We start from the raw sequence: 20,011 nt of genomic DNA on the forward strand, positions 1-20,011 counted from the left end.
ACACACACACACACACATATATATATCCAAAAACCAGCTTCTCTCCTGGCGTGGATCAAAAAATGTTAGGAGCAAATGAGTGCATGCTGTATGTTTGCTTCATTCATACCGAGACAAAATTTTCCTCCAGAAGAGCTTTTCATGAGGTAATTGTCAGACAAGGAAGTGCTGGGATGGATTTCCATCCTCTCATTCCCAGCCTGCTTCAGAAAAAACTGTTGAGTGCCTGTTGGATGTGGCAACATTGAGAGTTCTTAATTATTCCTGGGTTATATTCATTTAATATGAGTGCCCAAGAGGGGCTCCATTAGTTTCAAGAGAACATACTGAATAGAAATATATCAAAATGAAATCCATTCATTTTAAATACATTTATTGCTACTGCTTTGTATTTGGTCTTAGCTTTGCCAATTTTTTTTCTACATTTAATGGGGGGATTGTATTAAATTAAAAGTAGTTAATTTTACATTTATTCCTTTTTTAAGAAGTTGCACCTTAAGGTCATTGCCTTAGCTTCTGTGCCTCCTTTTTAAATACCGTAAGTTTATTGATCACTTTCATTCTCCTAAATACATTTCAATATTGCAGAGAGATGTCAGTGTATTACTCTCTGCTGTGCTTTTCTATTAAAAAGCTCTAGCTTCTCGCTGTGATGACTGTCTCAGATCTTTGTTAATTGTTCCTAGCTACTGTTTATCAAAATTGTGGTAGTTTGTGAAAAGAAAAGCTTTGGCCATGCTGTTTTTCAGTTAGTGAGAGCTGAAAAATCAAAAGAAGTGTGAAGTGGTAAGATGTATTTTTGATATTTATACAAAAATGATTGTGGAAAAATCTGAGAAAACATTTGAAAAGAAGCCTAAAATTTAAAAAACCTCTCCCATTATATATATTTCATGTTCTTTTTTTCTGGAAAATCAGGTCAAAGATGCACTGTTCTTTCCATTTAACAAAAGGGGTTATATGAAAAAATGACAGAAGGAAACATCTTTGGCCAAGTGCAGTCATAATAATGTTAATGCAAGTGTGCTTTATTGCAAAGAGGAAATATTATCACTGCAATTACCTACAAAGGAGATTTGAAAAAATCCTAATAGGAAACAACTTTAGCGTAACTGCAAAGTTATTATTTTAAAACTAGATATCATCAGTTACCAACAATATGCGGCATGACTTAATTAATGGTTGAAGTAAATGAAATCTCTAGGGAGTATGTCTGCACCAGTGTTTAGGGACATACTATAACTCAAGGTAATTGAACAGCAATTAACTTGTGTTAATGAACGTGCATTCTTGGGAAGACACACAATAGTTAATGGATCAGCCTAGAATGAGCCACAGTTAAGGAGACAGCAGTTTGCTTCGCAGAACAAACATCTCTAGGTTGTCCATGCTAGAATGTGCAAAGACATTAATTAACATGAGTTAATAGTCATTCGACTCTACTCCCGCTCCAAACGAAGTATAAACTGTAGATAATCCCAGGATAGCTGTTGATGTTTTGTGGCTAAGACAATTATGGATATTACCTCTACTAGCCGTGGCGCAAGCTTCTGTTAACTGCAGAGCTGAGAGGCCTTTAAAACAATGTGAGCAATAAGCAGGAATTTGAAGTATATGAACTCAAATTGATGTTATATTAGTGCACTAATGTGGAAAGCAGCTTTCACCAAAATTTCAGACAATACGGAGGAGACAGCCCATTTCAGCAGTACCCTGCATGCATCCCCCTTCTGCGTGGTGTCAGATAATTGCAAAGGTAAATACTTTAACATATGGTACAGTTAAATAGTGAGTCAAGGTCTGAATTTATCAGCTGAAAAAGAACTTGATTGTCAAATATTTTCTGTTTGTTCAGAAAATAAAAGGCTGTTCTGTGCCAGAATTCCTTGATGGATTGTAGGAACAGATAAGATGTTTCTTGGAACTTCAAGAACACAAATATTTGAACACTGTCACAAATCCAACTGGACGCCAGAACATGGAGAGCTTACAATTTTAAACGATTGCTTTTGAAAATTTATAGCAAACTTAACACGTCACTAATATTGTACAGAAGCAGTCTGATCTGCAGGCAAGGCCAAGGCCAGAGGAGAATTTAAAAAGCAAACGTATAAATAACTTGTGTTTGTTATCCCAAAATTAAGTAAATAACTAAAATTTTATTTTTTGGTGATTTAGGAATCTCTGGCTAATTCTAGCATAGAAGACTAGGAAAAAAAACTTATGATTCAGCAGAAAAAATGAATCATCAAAAATTGGTTGCTACACATACAAAGCAATTACTTTTAATGATATAGCGAAGTGGAGTGCAGTTCATCCAGTGTAAATGAGTAACTGCTGCAAGATTCCTGTAAGCACTGGTGCCCTCGCAGACCTGGCTTGTTTATTCAACTGCAGCCTTGTTGATTCTTTGTAGTATTTTTAAATAGAAACGTGGCTGTGTTGGATAAGCAGTGCGGGTGCCAGCCTGCCCCGCTGAAGGCTTCCTGAAAAGCTGCAGCAGGTAGCTCTTCCCAGCCAAAGAGATTTGGACTCGGATCACCTGGAGACACAAAATACGGTAAAGCAGTATTAGCAGAGAGCCCTCTTCCATGCCTCTGTGTCTACAGCAGCTAGGAGATGAGAAAGACCTTTTTTGAGGAGACTCAGATCCTCTTTGGGGTACCCTTGTCCCATCACCCTGTTGATGGTGGGCCGCAGCCAGGAGGACTGGCCTGAGGGCGATCAACGCTCTTCCTTTTGGTTGCTTGCCTGTCATTCAGGAGGCTGTTGCAAAAGAGACAAATTAATGACTATTAAGAATGTTATACCCTACTATTTCCTGTTTTCTGATGTTACTTTCTGTCTCTTCTGCAGAAATACTCAGTGTGATGTTTAAAAGCATAGCTATTGTTATTTTAAATTACATAAGATTTTCTTACCCCATGACAATAGTTAAGGAGGAAAAAAAAAAAAAAAAGAAAAGGAAAAGAAGTGCCTGTAGCAGGACTTTAACAAACTCCCAGCACATTATTTATAGTAAATTTGCAAGTGATGTCTGTATGTCCTAGAAATGATGTAAGGCCAGAATTTTGTTGTTGTTGCTGATTGCTGAAGAATGAAAAAGGTGACCAATCCGAGGCAAAATGAAAATGTTGAAGTCAAGGAAGTGATGAATGAGAGGTGGGTTTGAATCAGAGAGATTTTATTTTTGGCTTTCCATAGCTTTACTGTAAATATTAGTATTTCTGCTATTGAAATAATGGCCTTAGAAACACTGGTAGGCTTTGAAAATACAGGTTGTTAATGAGTTTGCAGCAGAATCCCAGTTTTCTTTCTGTTCGTTTTCTGGTGGCAGAAATATTCCCAGTATCTTTATAATTAGTGTTGTAATGTTTGTTTTCTTTCAGTCTTTTCGAGTCTGCCTTTTTAGATATTCCTTTAGTTCTTTCATTGTTTCGCAGAAATTAAAATTCTGCCCAAAATAATTCTAACCATCCTTAAGTTACATATAAAGGATTTTCAGCTCCCGAAGAGATCTTTTCAAGCTTATATGCAAATGAAGTCTCTAAAGATATAAAGAATTCCATTGCCACTTCTTAAGAACTGTAGGCTTTTTTCTTTTTTAATTTAGAAAGGGTATAGTTGACCATTAGTAAATAAATAATAATTTTCTTTATTTAATAGAAATATCCTTTCTTAGGCAATATCTTGTATTTTAACAAATTCTAGACTTGGTCTTACAACATTTTGATTTTTTTTTCAAATCAGATAGTGATGGTGTAAAGAATCAACATCTGTAGGATTTGCTACTTGCATTTATTTACAAATGCTGGGAATAAACATTGCAGTTGAAGTTATGTAATCTTTAAAGCATCTTTTAAGCATTTAAAGAATAAACATGTTTTTCTAAGGCATGTCTCCTACAGCCTACGGTAATTTTGATCACAAATTAAAGTAAGACATTTCCATCCAATATGTCATAATTTCAGGATTTTTCAATTAAGCCGCAAACATCCGATAGGAGTCTAGTGTCTTCTGAAGAGCTGGTTACCTTCCCAACATTAGGAATATTAGATATTCTAGGACTTTCTAGGAAAGTGAAGTGTATTGCATAAGTTGTCAAGTCTTCTACACTCAGCCCATCACTGAAAGAAAAATCTTTGGGTTTTGTTTGTAAATCCAAAGTGAGGAAGTGTGCATGATACATAGCCTTAGCTGTAGGCATAAACTATACCTTTCTTATGGAATCAGTAAAAGCAGGCTTGAAATTACCAATTCTAATAATAAACTATAACAGTTGTGTTAATAACTCTCCGTCAGTAACAAAGATACTCAGTGCATTTTCCATGTTACTCTCACAAATAGTCCCATTCGCCAAAGATATTCATGGGTGCAGTACGTAAGGTGTTCGCAAAGTATCTCTGACAGCTGGCAGGGAGTAATGCTTTCAAAAGCCTATCCCCAGTAATCCATCTCAATTCCTTGTTTATTACCTTTACAACTTTGGAGTAGTTTTGTCAATAAGATACTGCTTCTAGCAGTGTTACTTTATTCTTATATTAATATCTCAAATTTATCGTAAGGTTCTAAATTTCCTCTGGTCACCGTAGTGTCCCGTGGTGCTATTTAAGCTCTCTGAAACTACATTCCTTATCTGTAGCTTGGGAAAAATATCTTTTATTCTGCATCCCTGAGTGTTTTGCACTGCAGCTTGCTAAAGGTGTCAGGTAAGGCACTGATGAAAGCCAAAACAACACAGACAGACCTCACATAGGGTTCAGGTGGACGGAAAGGGGATGCAGGAGGAACGGTGCAGAGAAATCCCTTGGCTTTAGGCAGTATGGCGTGACAACAGGGTCCGGATACAGCCAAAGAGAAACACAAATGCTGGCCTCAGCATTTTGTTCTATGCCTTGTGTTCTTTTAAGGGATAAAATTTCTTTCTCCAGTGTTTCTGGTCCGTAACCAAATGCAGCAGTTAGCAATTATGCGTCATTATCCTCCTGTGGTTCTTCTTTCGGAAAGAAAAGCCTTACCCAGGCGGTTACAAGCATGGTCTGCCAAAATGGCCAGAAAGCCTCAAGGAAAGTATCGGTTCCCCTCGGAGTCCTGTCTGGACGATGACGGAGAGCCGACGTGTCCTGCGGCCTCGGAGCCAGCCCGACTCTGCCGGTAAAAAGGCGCCTTTGTGCTTCCAATGAGCAGAACTTGCTGATCAAAAATGTTTTGCTGAGTTCGTTATTTTAACACCATTTTAACGTAGCCTGTTCGTGGCTACCGTCTCCCAGAGCGCTGCAATCTGCACGCAACCCTGGGCAGCGTGGATCGTGGGTGTCCCGCGGGACGGGGCTGCGCCCGGCGAGGGGGCTCCCGGAGCCAGGGCCGCGGCGGCTCCGGGCAGCAGCTGGGGACCTCAGGGCTCCCTGCCTGCAGCCCCGTCCTGCCGTGTCCCCCACGTGTGACTAGGTGCCTGATGTGGCCGTGCCACCCCTCCGGCAAAGCCTTCCTCCCCTCACATCTTCCACATCAGCCTTATGCCCCTCTTACTTGCAGCAGTTCATGTGTGAGGCTTCTTATAGCATTTATTTTCTGTAAAAGGCACCTCAGGATCATACCAGATGCCGCAGGCTTCTGCCAAGCCTTGCAGACACTCACCTGAGAGCATAAGCTCACAGCATCATGAGCTGTGCACGTTACTTGCTCTTACTCATTCTGCCACCCCGAGGGGCGCGGGTATCGCTCCTTACTCACCGCTTCATGGTAAGGGAAATCCAGGTCTGAAGCACTTACTATTTATTTGGAAAGATTTTATTATTTAGCTGACCTTGGGGTTGGCAAAAAAAAAGCTGAGCTGAGATTACATACCCCAGATAAATGAATAAATGAAATGTGCAGGTTGTGAGTCACTTAATTTGTCCTGTGGGTGTCATGTTTCAAAAAGGAGTTTGGCTGAAGAAGGGAGAAATGCTAATATCCCCAAATAATGCTTATTTTTGTAATGAAGTGACACTCACAGTTATATTCTCTAAAGGCCACCGCTCAGTAGGAACAGTCACTTTCCAATGGCTTCAAGAGTCTCTTTTAAAAAAAAGTATTAAGAAGAGGAGCTGGGTATTGCTCTTTTGTGGTTTGCAGTCAGAACCAATGCCAATTGTATATTTTTGCATGTGATTCTTGGCTATTTCGTGTAACTGCCTGATTTTCATGCACATAATATTGTACTCCTGACTTCCAAGAGATTCTCTTGGCTTCTGGCAAAAGTCCCCTATGACTCACTAAGCACCCTCTCTATAAATAATTTGAAACTAAAAGACTCTACACATGGATTTTTGATAAGAAAAAAAATGTGACTTTTTTGCCTTTGTTTTCCTAAAAAAAGCAAACAGTAGGAAAATTATCTCAGTGTTTTACTTCAGAGCTTAAGGAGTATAAACTACTGTAATGATAATTTTGGAAATTATATCGGGCAGCATTATCTTGCAGGATGCTTCTGGACTCAGGTTAATGATTAGTAAGCTTCTAGTTCCCTTGGTGGGTGACAATCATTATTTTCATCCTAGTGAACATTTTTGAGTGCTCACTAAAAAGTTGCTAAAAGGACAGGGAGCATGAAGCATAATGAATCTTCTGGAGATGCTACAGACAAGTGCAGACCACAGTGAAAAAAAAAGAGAGTATCTGAAGTTTGAATTCTTGGCATTTGAAAGCTGCTAAAATTTACCTGTAGTTTCTAAGAAAGAGGTTATGAATAGGTGGTTTCTTAGAAAGAGCTTAGCCACAACATTGTGGTTCGAGGTGCTGGAGACAACTGTTAAGAAGGATCCAAGCTTCTCGTGGCTGTAGGTTGATCCCTAACTTCTCTGTGCCTCAGTTACCCAGCGGCTGTGGCACCCCACCAGCTCTGCTTCTGGGCTGGAAAACTGCCCGCAGCCGGGGCAGCGACTGCCTCAGGCGCCGCAGCCCAACAGTCAGAGAGTGCTTTGCAGAAGTCCTTCATCTCCTTCCTCTTTGAGCAGGGTCCACATACCAGGTTGGTGTAAATTGGTGGAGCTATTTGACCTTGGTGGATGCACCCCACAGATCTGATCTCATTCTCTGCCTGCCATGTATTGTGGCAAGGGACCCTAAGCATACACAAATATTTTCTTCTATGAATAATTATTTTCTGGCATTTGTTCAAAAAGCAACAGAAGTAATATCCTTATTTTTGTCTCTATGGGAGAAGCTCTTTCAGTTCTCTCATTTCTTTGCTGTCCCCAGAGCCTTCCTGCTAACAACAATGTCACATACACAGTGTAGATAAGCCTAGAAGACAGTTTAAATTATTTTTCAATATATTCTGATAGCAGAAGAGCTAAATCATATATTTTTGTGGCAAATACAGCTATAAACATTCTGTGGTGGTTTCTTAGCTGTAAAGGCAGCTTCCTAACTAGAAAACTATGGATTCTTCTTAACAAAGTGAATTTGATTTTAAAGCAAATTTCTTTAAAGCTACCTGCGCAAATAAATTGGATTTGCCCTCTCCTAGCTCTCATTTTAAGTATGAGTCTTGATTAAAAAAAAATCATTAAAATAATCCCTGAAGCGACTCTACTTCAGTATAGTTGGAATCACATTTTGGAAGTATTTTTTCATTTCATATATGTGTATTGTTTTGCCTGGCAACCCATATATTTTCTGGTTTAATCTGATTGTACATTTCTGAGGTCTAGGTTGGTCCCAGTTGTCCATCAGCATCTACAGAGTCCGCCTAGCTCACCTTGAAGGAGATCTACAGCAATTGGGAAGAAGCACTTCCAGAGAGTGGTGTTGGGGCTGGGTGGCCTGAAATACTCCTTCCTGTCCACACTGCTTTCTCTCAGCTTTTAAAAATAGAGGAAATAGCAGTAAAGGAGAGTAAATGGGGCAACTGAAAATGTGGATTTGCATTGTGATAGTCCTACTTTTGGAGGCTGATGTTGCGATAGCAGCAGGTGTATCGTGCAGATGTGGCACCTGAGAAGGTCAGTGTTACAGCATCTCCTCCGTGGTTCCTCACTGCCCGCGAACCAGGCCGCTGTGATGGCACTCTCAAATATGCCTTGCAAGAAAGGCCACAGTGCTGCTCTGCCAGTACTTCCACTTGTATTTTTGATATCTTGAATGTTGGCATCAAACAGAGGATAGAAAGCAAAGTATGTTTGTATGTGTCCAAGAGTTATTCTTGGAACAGGCTGGGTATTACCTCTAATGACTGACAAAAGTGGCCCAGGGATTGGCCCCACTTTCAAGAGCTTTCCTTCAGGAACTCCTCGTGAGACCTGTTACCTCTCTTTTTCACATTGTCACTGCTTAATCCACCTGCATCGTTGCTGGTCAGTACTCTAGAATGTAAATCCAAAACACAAAATGAATCCACACAGAGAAAGAGAGAAAGAAGAAACTTTCTCTTTTGCCTTGGAAACTCCCTAACAATGTAAAAATAAGCTGGTTTAGTTCAGTCTTGGAGGAATGATACCACAAAGGGTGTTTTGTCCAAGTTCCTTATACCTAAAACTTTTTTTTTTCTTTCTCCTTTCAGTGATTGACAGGCTATTGTAATTCAGGAGCATTAGACCATACTGTGTAAAATCTGTTTCTGCAGCTCCTTGAACTATACAGGGAAAGTACGTGCTGATTTTATTGTTAAATTGCTGCATTATAAGAAGAGTACTTGTTCCTACTAGTATAAGAACCTTTTCTCCCCTTCTGAGTGAGCATGAATTTCTGCAAGATGGGACTTTTCCTTTCTAATTAGCATAATTATGGTAATTAGCTTGACTAAAAAATGGAGAATTCAAGGGACACAAGGGTATTCAAGGGAATTTATGTTGAATATAAGATATGAAACCTTGGTATCCGTGTTAGAACAAAAAAGCAGAAAAACGCTCAAGAGAAAATAGGTCATTTTATAATGCTTCACTGCCAAAGTGTTTCATAACAGGGAAATGGAATGTGTGATGGTAAATAAAAAAAATCCCTACTGAATCAATCGAAAGGGAAATTATTACCCTAGAAAGGAATTCTGCATGTATGGTTGTGTTGTAGTAACAATGTTGAGATTCATAATCATTTTCCCAATAGATCTGCTAATCTGAGTCCCTGTAAAAGTGTAGCCTCTAATGGAGTGGCTTAGTTCCTGGGAGTCATGGTTTAGTTGTGCTACACACCATCACACTTTGAGCAAACTCATTAGGAGTTTCCATGGAACAGAGATGCCCTCTGCCCAAAGTAGTTCCAATAACATGCATTAAATCCTGAACTGAGCTTTCTTCAAGCACTTGCTGAATGACTTGTTTGGGAATTATTAAAGCACTATTTTGGAATTGTTTTGAGGGAAGGGATTTAGTTTTAGTCAGTTGTAACTTATTTGAAACAGTAAACTAAAAATCATATTTTGTTCTAGCCTTCCTGGGTTTTAAGAATTTTCTCCTATCTTCCACAAAGGCAATGCATGAGTTTCTTTTGTCTTAAATGAAAGCTACATGAGGCTCTTAAACTAGTCTTTCTAATAAATGGCATTGACTCTGATGAACAGTTAGTCAATATGGAAGAACTGACAGAGGGGAAAGGTGTTACAGGGGCATGTGCATGACAGACATCACTAACGCCACCATGGCATGCAGAGGTGTCATGTTGTCTGAGCACTCATGATCACATCTGTTTTCTGTCCTGTTGAATCACTTTTTCCTGTATGAGCTGCTGGGAACAAGCTGATCACTGTGACATTGAGATAGAGGGATAAATAGATATATGTGTTATTAACTACATGTTAGTATGTGTCATTTATTCTGATTTGGAGTAAGCTAGAGGAGATATTTTAGGCAAGGGTTTCAGTGGTAATGCTGGCAGCTGCTCCTTCCTGTCCAATGCCCCTTGCACACCCTTGACACAATTTGTAAGGTCTTGGAGGACACTTCCTTACCACCTGCCCCAGTTTGCCGTGGTGAGGAACGGGATCTGAGTGCTTAGCCCAGCGCTCCTTAAGAAGCTTGTGAGACTGCTGGGAATAGAGATGAGATTTTTGGCGTTGCAGTTCATTGCTGTACCTGTGAGATGTCTTTTCTTGTGCTCTCCTTGTTTCATCCCCTCCTCTTATCCTCTGCCTTTTTTATTTCCCATAGGCAATTAGAGGAACTCACAAAAACAGAATTTTTCCACCAGAGAAAAGGGGTTCTGAGCTTTGTGTAGACTTGATTTTGACTGAGTTTTATTGTAAGGGGAAGGATCTGCAGGCAATTTCCTCCTTTTGTGCATAATTCTTTGGTAAGTTAACATCTACTTGAGTTTTTTGTGATCATCACAATAACTTCAGTCCTGTGGAAGAAAGTAAATAAAAGTGAGTACCAATAGCTCATACAGCTTTTACAGTACCTTCTAGAAGTCATCATCAGGTGGATGAGTACTGCAGCTAGTCTTCACTCATTCAGCTTCACATCTCCCTATGACTGATTACTGCAGCTCCAGAGATTATGTAGAGATGTCTTCTCAAAAACTGTCAAGAGCTTCTAGAGAGAGCCTTCTGGGAGTTAGTTTTTTCTCCATTTTCTTGCTAATCTTGCAGTTTATAATGTTGTCACAAGTGCACTGATTTGCTGCTAGGATTCTAGCTGTGCTTTGTCTGCATCTTCCTCCTTCCCTGATGAGCGCATACATACTGTCCCACAGTGAAGCAAGGTGTTTGGGGTCACCTTCCTTCACCCACTGATGTCACAGCAGAGCTATCCTACGCAGTGGTGATCACCTTTACATGGAGGCATTACTTGTTTCTCTGTAAGGGACATCTGAGGTCAATAAGCAGTCAGAAGAGGGAGATTGTTCCCATCAACGTTCAGGTTCCTCTGCTTTTAGGATCAGTTTGGATGCTTGGTCTTTACAGTGTCAACTGCTCTGCTTCTTTCTGTGGACTCTGCTGACTCATCCATCACATGCCAGTAGCGGTAATGATATCTCTAGTCTTGACATGTCTCCTGTTGTCCAAATGCGTCACCTTGTTTTAAGATCATAGCCTGTGATATCTTATATTGCTGCAGAAGTTCTTTCACTGGTGTCACCTCTTCAGATGCCACCTAGCTCAGTGGCAGTCAGAGTGCCCAGTGAATATTAACATAAGCTGAGGATTTGCATGTTTTTGAGTGCACCTATACCTCGTGCAGATGCATGGACTCCAGCAACAGTGCAGTTTGCAGATAAAAATCTGCTCCATATGTTCCCATTTGCTTTGAGGGTCGAACTTGGTGGTGGGCCATTAGACCGCACTCTGATTAGCAGAGGTGTACCATAGGCTGCAATCAGACATTTCAAAATAGGCTCAGGGAGAGTACAGCAAGAAGAAAAAGGAGAAATCATTTCTTCTTTCTGATCACATTGCATTTTGATGGAATTCAGTGTTGGAAACTAAATATAAGAAGCATTTGTTTGCTTTTGTTTCTGTTGTCTTTACACTTTTCAGCATATAGTGATTTATTGCAAAATGTCTTGCAGTTTTTCTGCTATGAATGGTGTTTAAGTAAAAGGTGTTTGGTGGACAGTCATTGGAAAACCTAGACAACTGCCATTTCTTCATACTACATTTCATTACTGCTGAAGGAGTAATGTGTTTCTCTTTAGATAGCTGACAAGTCTTTTTTCCTTTACTTCAGCAAGGTTCAAGCAAATTAGAATACAAACCACTCATGGACATGAGAACTAGCAGTATGAGTCAAAACGTGAGCGTGTATCTGTACATACAGCAACACAGTCATGTAGAGTCAGTTAATAAGACAGCACTACACTAGCTTGGTTTGCTCTACTGTTCACACAAACCTGAGCCCACAGGTGGCCCGAGCTCTAGAAACAAGGTCTCTTACCTGTGTTAATCACAGAGGCAGAACCTGTTGCACATTGTCCACTTACTTTGGAGTTTATGTCATTGTGGACTCTCCTGTGTAACCAGTCTTAATTTTACAAGACTGAGACTACCAGCAAGTGTTTAGATTCTCTTGACTTCTGTAGGGAAATTCTGCTGCTGATCCATAGCTAGAGACTGGTGTATTTCTTTAGATTACATATTACGTGAAAAAAATGAGGGGAAGGAGGGAGAGCAGATCTTATGAGAGCAAGATGATGTTCAATATTATGAAGAAGTGACAGTGACCTTTATCAGTATAGACCTTCCTTAAATCTGTGGAATATTGAAAACTTGGTCTCAAGCCAGAGGTAGAAGGATAGTACAGAAATATTCCAGGTAGGGGAAAATAAACAGGTCACTTATATTTGCTTTTTTCTCTTTCCTTTTTTCTTTTTTTCCTCTAACTTTGGATGTATTGAGCTGTGTAATAACCTGTACATATCTGGGAGCAATGCAGAGCACAGCAATCAATAATACAAGCAATGATAATCAGGTGTTTGAGCCAACTGACATGAACAGTCTCTAAAGATAATTCTGTCCCACAGGACATTACCAAACATAACTTCAGTTTGTTCCTAGTAAAAAAGTGAATGCTTCCCTCCCGTGCAGAGATAAACCCTGCCAACAGTTTTGCTTTTGTAAACTGAAAAGGGATGGAGGTGAAGGAAAAAGCATGAGGAAACTGCCTCCCCCATTCACAAAGCAGTCCAGAACATTGGCAGGTGAAGGAGGCTGGTGGTGACCAGCAGGCAGCTGGAGCTCCCTGTGTCCCCATCACCAGCGTCCCTGAAATCCCTGGTAAGCTGCAAACCTGCCTTTATGTTCAGAAATGCCAGAACAAAGGAAGAAGTGCAGAGCAGCAGAGAGACTGAATTTATTGTTTGTAAAGAACTGTGCATCCTTGCATGAAAGGCCACATCGAATAGCTGTTGTTATCATCGCTTTGTTTTTTGACTAGCTTAAACAGTGGCACAAGCCAGCCTGATTTTATAAACCTGCAACGGAGGGCACACTCCCTGCAAGCAATATTGCTCTTCTCTCATCAGTAACAGTGCTGAACTGGGAGCAATGTCCCTTGTTTGAGTGCACAGCTTGCAAAGCTCCAGCTCTGGATTTGTCTTGAGGTTGTGCCTTGAGCTCTGCCCCTCCCTCGATGTGTCAGTCAATAAGCAGCTTGGGTGAGAAGGATGATTCAGTGCTTTGGTGAGAACGTATGGATTTACTGCTGGCTCTGCCAGTGGAGAACGTCTCTTGTACTCCTCGGGCATCCACTTTGCTGGCCTTAAACCCATATTCGGGAACTCATGAATTCCTGCTGCACTGCAGCAGGAACTAAGAAACTGACTTTCACCCTTTAGCACTTCAGGACCCAGAGAGGAAAAGATGCAGAAAAGGAAAGATCTTGTGTGCCCGCATTCCTAGGAGAAGAGTTTGCGAGGGTAGCTATCCCTTCCAGCCAGAAGCTGGCAGTAGCTGGACACACTTCTGTGCCTCTGAAAATTACCCTGTTACTACGTGAATGCTGTCCAGATCAGTGTGGTATCCAGGTATACACCACAGCAATTACATGTCTCTAGTAATATTGGCTGCTGTGCAATATTTTCTTATTCTGCTAACTGAATCTCTCTGCTATCAGCCATACAATAAAGAAAAAAGTATAAAATAACCCACAGCTTTTAAAAAGGGAAGCAAAAAAAAGCTAGACTTTACCTCCATATGCAGCTGCAATGCTATCCACAGAAGGTGGAGAGGAACCCCGGTGCTGAGATTGCAGCAATATTGAGCTGTTCCCCTAGCACTAACACCATCATTTGTAATTGGATGTTAAACTGAGTTCCTTTTGAAGCTAATAAAAAAAAAAAAAAAACCTTTCTCATCCAGCAACACCAAAATGACGTTTATGTTATTCAGGATTTTACCATTGCTGTCCCATTTTCACACGAAGCAGTCAGCAGTAGCACGTAAATTTTTATGCTCACCCCATTACAAGGTGTTGTATAAAAAGAAGGGTGGCTTGAATGATAAAATTGATGTGAAAGTTTTCACCATGCTCTACCAAAGAACTGAATAATTCAGAGCAGGTGGTAATGGGAAGTTCCCAACTCAGTGCCTCCCATTTTCCACGGGTTAGCCTAGAAGCTTTCACAAAGCTAGTTTCTGCCTACAAAATAAAGTAATCTGTTCCCAATTTAGGAAGCTACTATTAGAAAAAATAAAAAAGAATCAAATAGTGTCAGGTATCACTGCATCAAATAATCATTTTTTTCAAGAAACCACATTGTTTGTTCTTATTCACAAGCAACAGAATGGCAGATAAGAATAATACCAATCACAGACACGTTGATTAAAAAAAAAAAAAAAAAGTCATAGTCTCTCTGTCACTCTGTCCAGATTTCTGTTATATTATATAGATCAGGGTCCATGAAATTTCACAGGACTGGATATATATATATATTCTGTGTAACAAAATATAACATTTAGATGTTATAAAACCATGTAATTTAGGGATACTTTATCCAAAATAACATATGAGGTAATCTTTCCCAGAACCGTTTCTCTCTACTGTGTGTGTGTTTTGTTATATGATTCTGCCAGCTGTTTGATTCTTTTCTCATAGAAAATAATAAATGGTTGTACTTTAATAATGATTGTACCATTGCACACCAGGGATTCCCTCCAGCTTTAAACTCCAATTGCAACCTTTGCATGTTTTTGCCCCAATGACCCAAAATGTCCCTATGAAAAGCTGTCAGCTTTAATCATGAGTAACGTGAGCATCAGAGAGCTAATCATGGTCAGAGTCAGTGCTAAGCATTGCATCCTGATCCTAAACATCAGCGAAGTCAATAGGTAATACCTGGTCGGTGCATGTTTTATTGGATTTAGCAGCCGTAGAAGGAGGGAGCGGTGAGTCGGGGGTCGGAATAAGAATATTAGAGGCTGAGAATAATAACATGGTAGAGCCTCTTTTTTTTTTTTTTTTTTTTTTTTGGGGGGGGGGGGCATCTTCTGGTTTTGTAAGAGCATGTACCTGCTCGTATGATACAAATCAAATATATTCTTCATGTTTTGGTTGCAGAACATTGTCCCTATGGACATGGCCAGATACTTCTTTTCGGAGGCATAGGACTTACTGTATGTGAACTGTGCAGTCCATATGTGTGGTTTTTGTATCTAGAAATCCTGTAGGAGCCTCATGGGAGACAGAAGGTAAAGAAGAGAAAGGAAGACAAACATGCAGGAGAAGGGAAAAGTAGAATACCAGATCTGTGTTAATAATCAGGATAGAAAATAATTAGGAACCATTAAAATTGCTGGCTGGTTTGCCTCAGCTTTGATGGCAGCTTGATAGGTCCCTTTATGCATTGCTCCCTATGTTACTAGTAGAACACTGCCCCACTTCAGCTCTGGCGTGACTCCTGCAAATCGTTAGGATTTTGTATCCCTGGAGATGGCTGCTTTTGCAGCTGTACGTGGCATATACCAGCTCGCATGACATGCAACTTTTCCTAATGAAGCCAGAGACGAGCCTGCAGTGTGAAACCCCTCGGGGCTTGTAACCTTACTGAAATATCTATTTTGGGAAAGATCTTGTAGAGCTTTTTTAGCAGTGCAGAAGTCACATTTTCAACACATGAGGGTCTGCAGATAGCTGTAATAATTCATGCTTAGTCAAAATAGCAAAGCATACCACTATCCAAATGTAATCTGAGCTCTTTGGTGCATAATTATATTTTGCTCATTTTCCTTCATACTGTTGCTTGAAATAAATGAAGCCCATACTGTGCCACCACCAACCCAGAATTAATAAGCCAATATTTTACACCTGGGATAAGGAATGTAGCGACTGACACTTTATGACCCGTCTCTCATTCCCCTCCTTTCAACACTCCATAGCATTCTCACCATATGTCTCTGTGTAAAGTTTACTTACAGCTTTCATTTCAAAATTATGTGACAGCATTCATTTCATCATCCAACACTCCTGAGCCTGCCTGTGTTCAAAAGACACCATGTGCTGGCAAAAACGATCTTTGCTTGGCAGAATCCAACACTGGGAGTGATATTTCTTGGGACTGAAGAACCTCCAGCAAATGACTGCTGTCACTGCTGACATGTGCTGTTTCTTTGATTTTTATCCCTTTAGAAGCATATCTTTTCCCACACCTTTTGGCAGTAATGCATACAAATGTGTCTGGGTTAGCCATTCCCTGTTAGTGACAGTGATTCCTCTTGCGATGCTTGCTGTGCAGCTGTAAAAGAAGGAGGGAGTAGACCCAGTCAAGGTTTATTTTTTGCAGTTGGATTAGAAAATGTGTGAGATGTATGCCCAAATATGCATGGCTTTGTTGGATTTTCTAGGTCTTCTCTTGGTCTCTCTAGGGTTTCTACCCAAGCACATATATCTTCCGTCTTAAACCTCTGAAATTGCTGCTATTTAGGCCCTGAAGTAGCTCTTTTGATGTGGACCTCTGTATTTAAAGACCTGTGTAGCAGCTCTGAGAAGGAGGCAGCCCTGACCCTCTCAGGGAGTTCCTAAGTTGCATGGTAAGGTGCTGTGGAGACCATCTGGCATACCCGTATTTATAGATCAACAGTTCCTCCAAATTGCTACTTCTGCCATCCTGTAGCCTGCAAGCAGCTTGGTTTCAATGTCTCTCCTGACTGCAGTGTGGATCGTGTTGCCATCAGTGCTCACGTGTATGTCTCCTCGTTCCCACCACCCCCCCACATCGAGCTCCTGTTGTCAGTTTTGTGATTATTATGTTCAGCGCTGTCTTGGAAGCCTGAGGCATCATATAGCATCATCCTTCTGCTTTTCCTAGCCTAGAAAAATGAGACAAAACCAGGGATCTCTTTGTGCATTGTCATGTCGGTTCGCGATAACCTGACTTATGATCATTTCCCAGTCTTAATTTATATACGTAGAGACAGATCTCGCTAATGTCAGTCTCTGTAATCCTGGAGACATCGAATAAACTTAAGCTAAAAGGTGTTCTCAAGACCTTCTGTTTCTTGGCAAACAAAGCAACCTACCTCACTCCTTGCAGACTTTCAGAATCGTTCTGAATGTTAAATAACACTTTGCATTTTAATTTGTTTATTGATAATACATTTCTCTTTTGCAGTTCCTCTCCCACCACTTTTCTTTAGTGTACCTGTCTTTCTAAGTAATTACAGCCTAAATGAGCAAAAACCCTCATCATAGTAAAAGTTATGACTTTCTCTCACAAGCTAAAGGTGAAATATTTTTAGTTGATCCCTATTTTACTCTGTGCCAACGTATCCACGTACCTGTCTTACTGCATAAAGACCATAAGAAAAACACCTACAAAATTTTGACATATATTTTGTTTGCTATTATAGATTGTCAGATGTTTCATTACATCTTGGACACACATAACTAAACAATTTCTAAAGAAAATGGACTATTTGCAGTTGTCTGCTGGCGGCCTGCAGCCAACGCTTCACACCATTTGTCAAGACGATTTTTCACAGCAGAGAACAGGGAGCGGTGGGCACCGTGCACGTGTCAGCTGAGTGGGTCGGCAGCCGGGGAGCCTGATACAGTGCCGGGTGGGAGGGAAGATGAGGACTGAGAACTACAAATATGAATTCTTACTGAGGAGAAGAGAGAAATGCACGTTACATCTGTCCTTCAATGTCTCATCTCTGAGACTTTGCAGTGCTTATTTGAAAGGCAGGAGGGTGGTTTGGGAGATGCAGCTATTTTGGACGTAGAGATTCGGATTGGTTGGATTCCCTGCTCCCGTGCTGTCCATTGCTTCTCGCCCCTCATAATGCCTGTGCTGGATCTGCCAAAACACAAGAGTGATGTGCCGCTCTCGTGACTGGCCACACTGTGCCTCGCATGATCCAGGAGAGCAACAGGTTAAGGCCCTGCTTTCCTGCTGGTCATCTCTGGACTTAGCCTGGGACAGACAGACAGTCAATTGAAAGCATATTCCTGTCACTTAGTTACTTCTCCCATGCCCCATATGTCCACAAATTTGGCTTCTGGTAGAGCTACGTTGTGTTGTGCAATACCCAAAGCACAAGGTACCTTTGAGAACTGCAACTATTCAGCAGTTGTCTGCATCTTTTTGTCCGCCCTTTTCTTCGTAATGGCCAGTAGCCCTAGAGAAGCATCCCGGTGGGCCCATGCCCCTCTGCTGGGTAGAGATTCCTTGAAAGGCAGAGGTCCAGCTCTGTGCCATGTTTTATTGCAATACTCTTACGTAATCAAAGCTTTTTTTTTTTGTCAGTTCAGTAGAATTAATCACATATTCTCTATATGGATTTGTTATGAATGAGCAGGTATATTAATATAAAGCCACACAGTGAATATTACAGTGAATAGTTTCCTGTTAACACAGAACATTGCTGTGTCTCTTTGAGCAGAGATGACTAGCTTAAAAGAACATCTTTCATCTGTGTAAATGGTTTACTGGGGGGCATCGCAGATTGCTCTCAAAAGAATTTTCTCATGGAAGCAGAGCTAAAAGGATAACACAAGTAATTGCATTCTCTAGTGCCTCCCAGTGCTTTACATGATCTTTATGGAGAAAAAAATCTTTCTGTTATTAAAAGCATAGTGTATTTAGTAATTGTGACTAATGGGGTCACTTCTTCTTGTCCATGTTTCAGGATGGAATGGGGAACCTGAGAATCACTGACAAGGGCCTAAAGCTGGAAGGAGATTCAGAATTCTTGAAACCTCTCTACGCCAAAGAAATCCGTTCGAGACCAGTAAGTTGTGGTGAAAGAGGAGAGAATAATCACATTTCTGTAATCTTAACTACAAAAAAATGTAAAGTTGCAGAGTTATGTGGTTGTTGGATAAATTACATCGACTCTGTATAAATGTAACGTGGGGTTAGGACAGTAGGTGTCCTTTCAGTACTTCGTCTGGGTACTATATTCTCTGGGCAGTTGCAAGGTGGATATATGTGGGTTGCATCTGTGTAAACCACAGATAAAATGTGGATAAAATGCACAGATAAAATGCTTCCAAGACCCCTGAGAGTTCACATTGTCTTTTTATATCCTTTTGAGATAAAACATAAACAATCCTCATCTGAAATTAGTAATTTTTTCTAGGCGTAGGGGGTTTTAGGCAGTTGTAAAATCCAGTCTTCATTTTAGTGGTGTTCTGTCTTGCAGAGAGCAGACAGGTGATACCTTCACACAAGGCCTGATCTGTCTGCTGGCAAAGTAAAATCATACTATGTCCTCAGTCTTATTTCACGTTGTGTTTTAAAATTATGCACAGGTAAAATTCAAAGCTGCTAGGAGGGACTACTTGACAAAAGTGGCAAGAATGTTAACAACTGAAAATGAGAAAGAACCCAAGTGTGATTGAAATAATATTTTCAAAGTAATATTTCATTGACTGTCAGTGCCTTTTGTTCTTTCTAATGCAATTCTGTTTGTCCTGAGCAGCTTTAAAGTAGCTGAAAAGATTGTATATAGTTTCCAGGATCCTTCGCAGAATATGTCATGTATCTTATTTCCTGATCTAAAGTGTTAATTTGAGTCAGGTACTAACCTTCCATGTTGATAACAGTGGTATATAGCTAATTAAATAAAGTTAACATCCCTTTATCTCAGCATTTCAGTTGTCTTGAAGAAATTGGAACTTGTAGCATAATCAGCACAATATCCAATACACTATCTGATTTAATTATTGAAGTTTATAACCTCTATAGATGGCTATGAATTGATTTGAACAAGTATAATCATTTAAGAAGAAAAGTTAATGAGAAAGTGTTCATATCTATACATGTTTTCATCCGTGAATTGAAAGCGAACTATAGAACCTTGTATGGCTTATACTTTGCAGTGTAAGGTATGTGAAAAAGTGCATCCCGTAGTTTGATAAATAGACTGAGGAATTGCTACTAACATTTCTTTTCTCCAGTTAGATTGTTGTAAATGATATTTAATTACTAACAGAATAGAGAACTGCTTCTTGCTACTGTGGAGTTTATTTCTTACATATTGGTCTACATTTTAAAAAGGTGAGGTGCACAAAAGGTGTTGCCTTTTTGTGGCTATGAAACTAGTTTCAACACCTTTGACAATTTAACGAATGCAAGGGACATGAACCATGAGGTA

At 40.2% G+C, this 20,011-nt stretch overlaps 1 protein-coding gene across 10 annotated transcripts in view; it reads left to right on the forward strand.

The window, feature by feature from the left end:
- The window catches only part of SGCD (sarcoglycan delta), a 359,895-nt gene that overhangs the window by 254,287 nt on the left and 85,597 nt on the right, over positions 1-20,011 (forward strand). For all 10 annotated transcript variants that reach the window (XM_062587001.1, XM_062587000.1, XM_062587006.1 and 7 more), the window contains one exon: positions 18,542-18,643. In XM_062587001.1, coding sequence (XP_062442985.1) covers positions 18,542-18,643 — 102 coding nt within the window. The remainder of the gene's footprint in view (positions 1-18,541; positions 18,644-20,011) is intronic.

The sequence above is a fragment of the Rhea pennata genome, chromosome 14 (assembly GCF_028389875.1).
Source record: "Rhea pennata isolate bPtePen1 chromosome 14, bPtePen1.pri, whole genome shotgun sequence".
Classification (NCBI taxonomy): domain Eukaryota; kingdom Metazoa; phylum Chordata; class Aves; order Rheiformes; family Rheidae; genus Rhea; species Rhea pennata.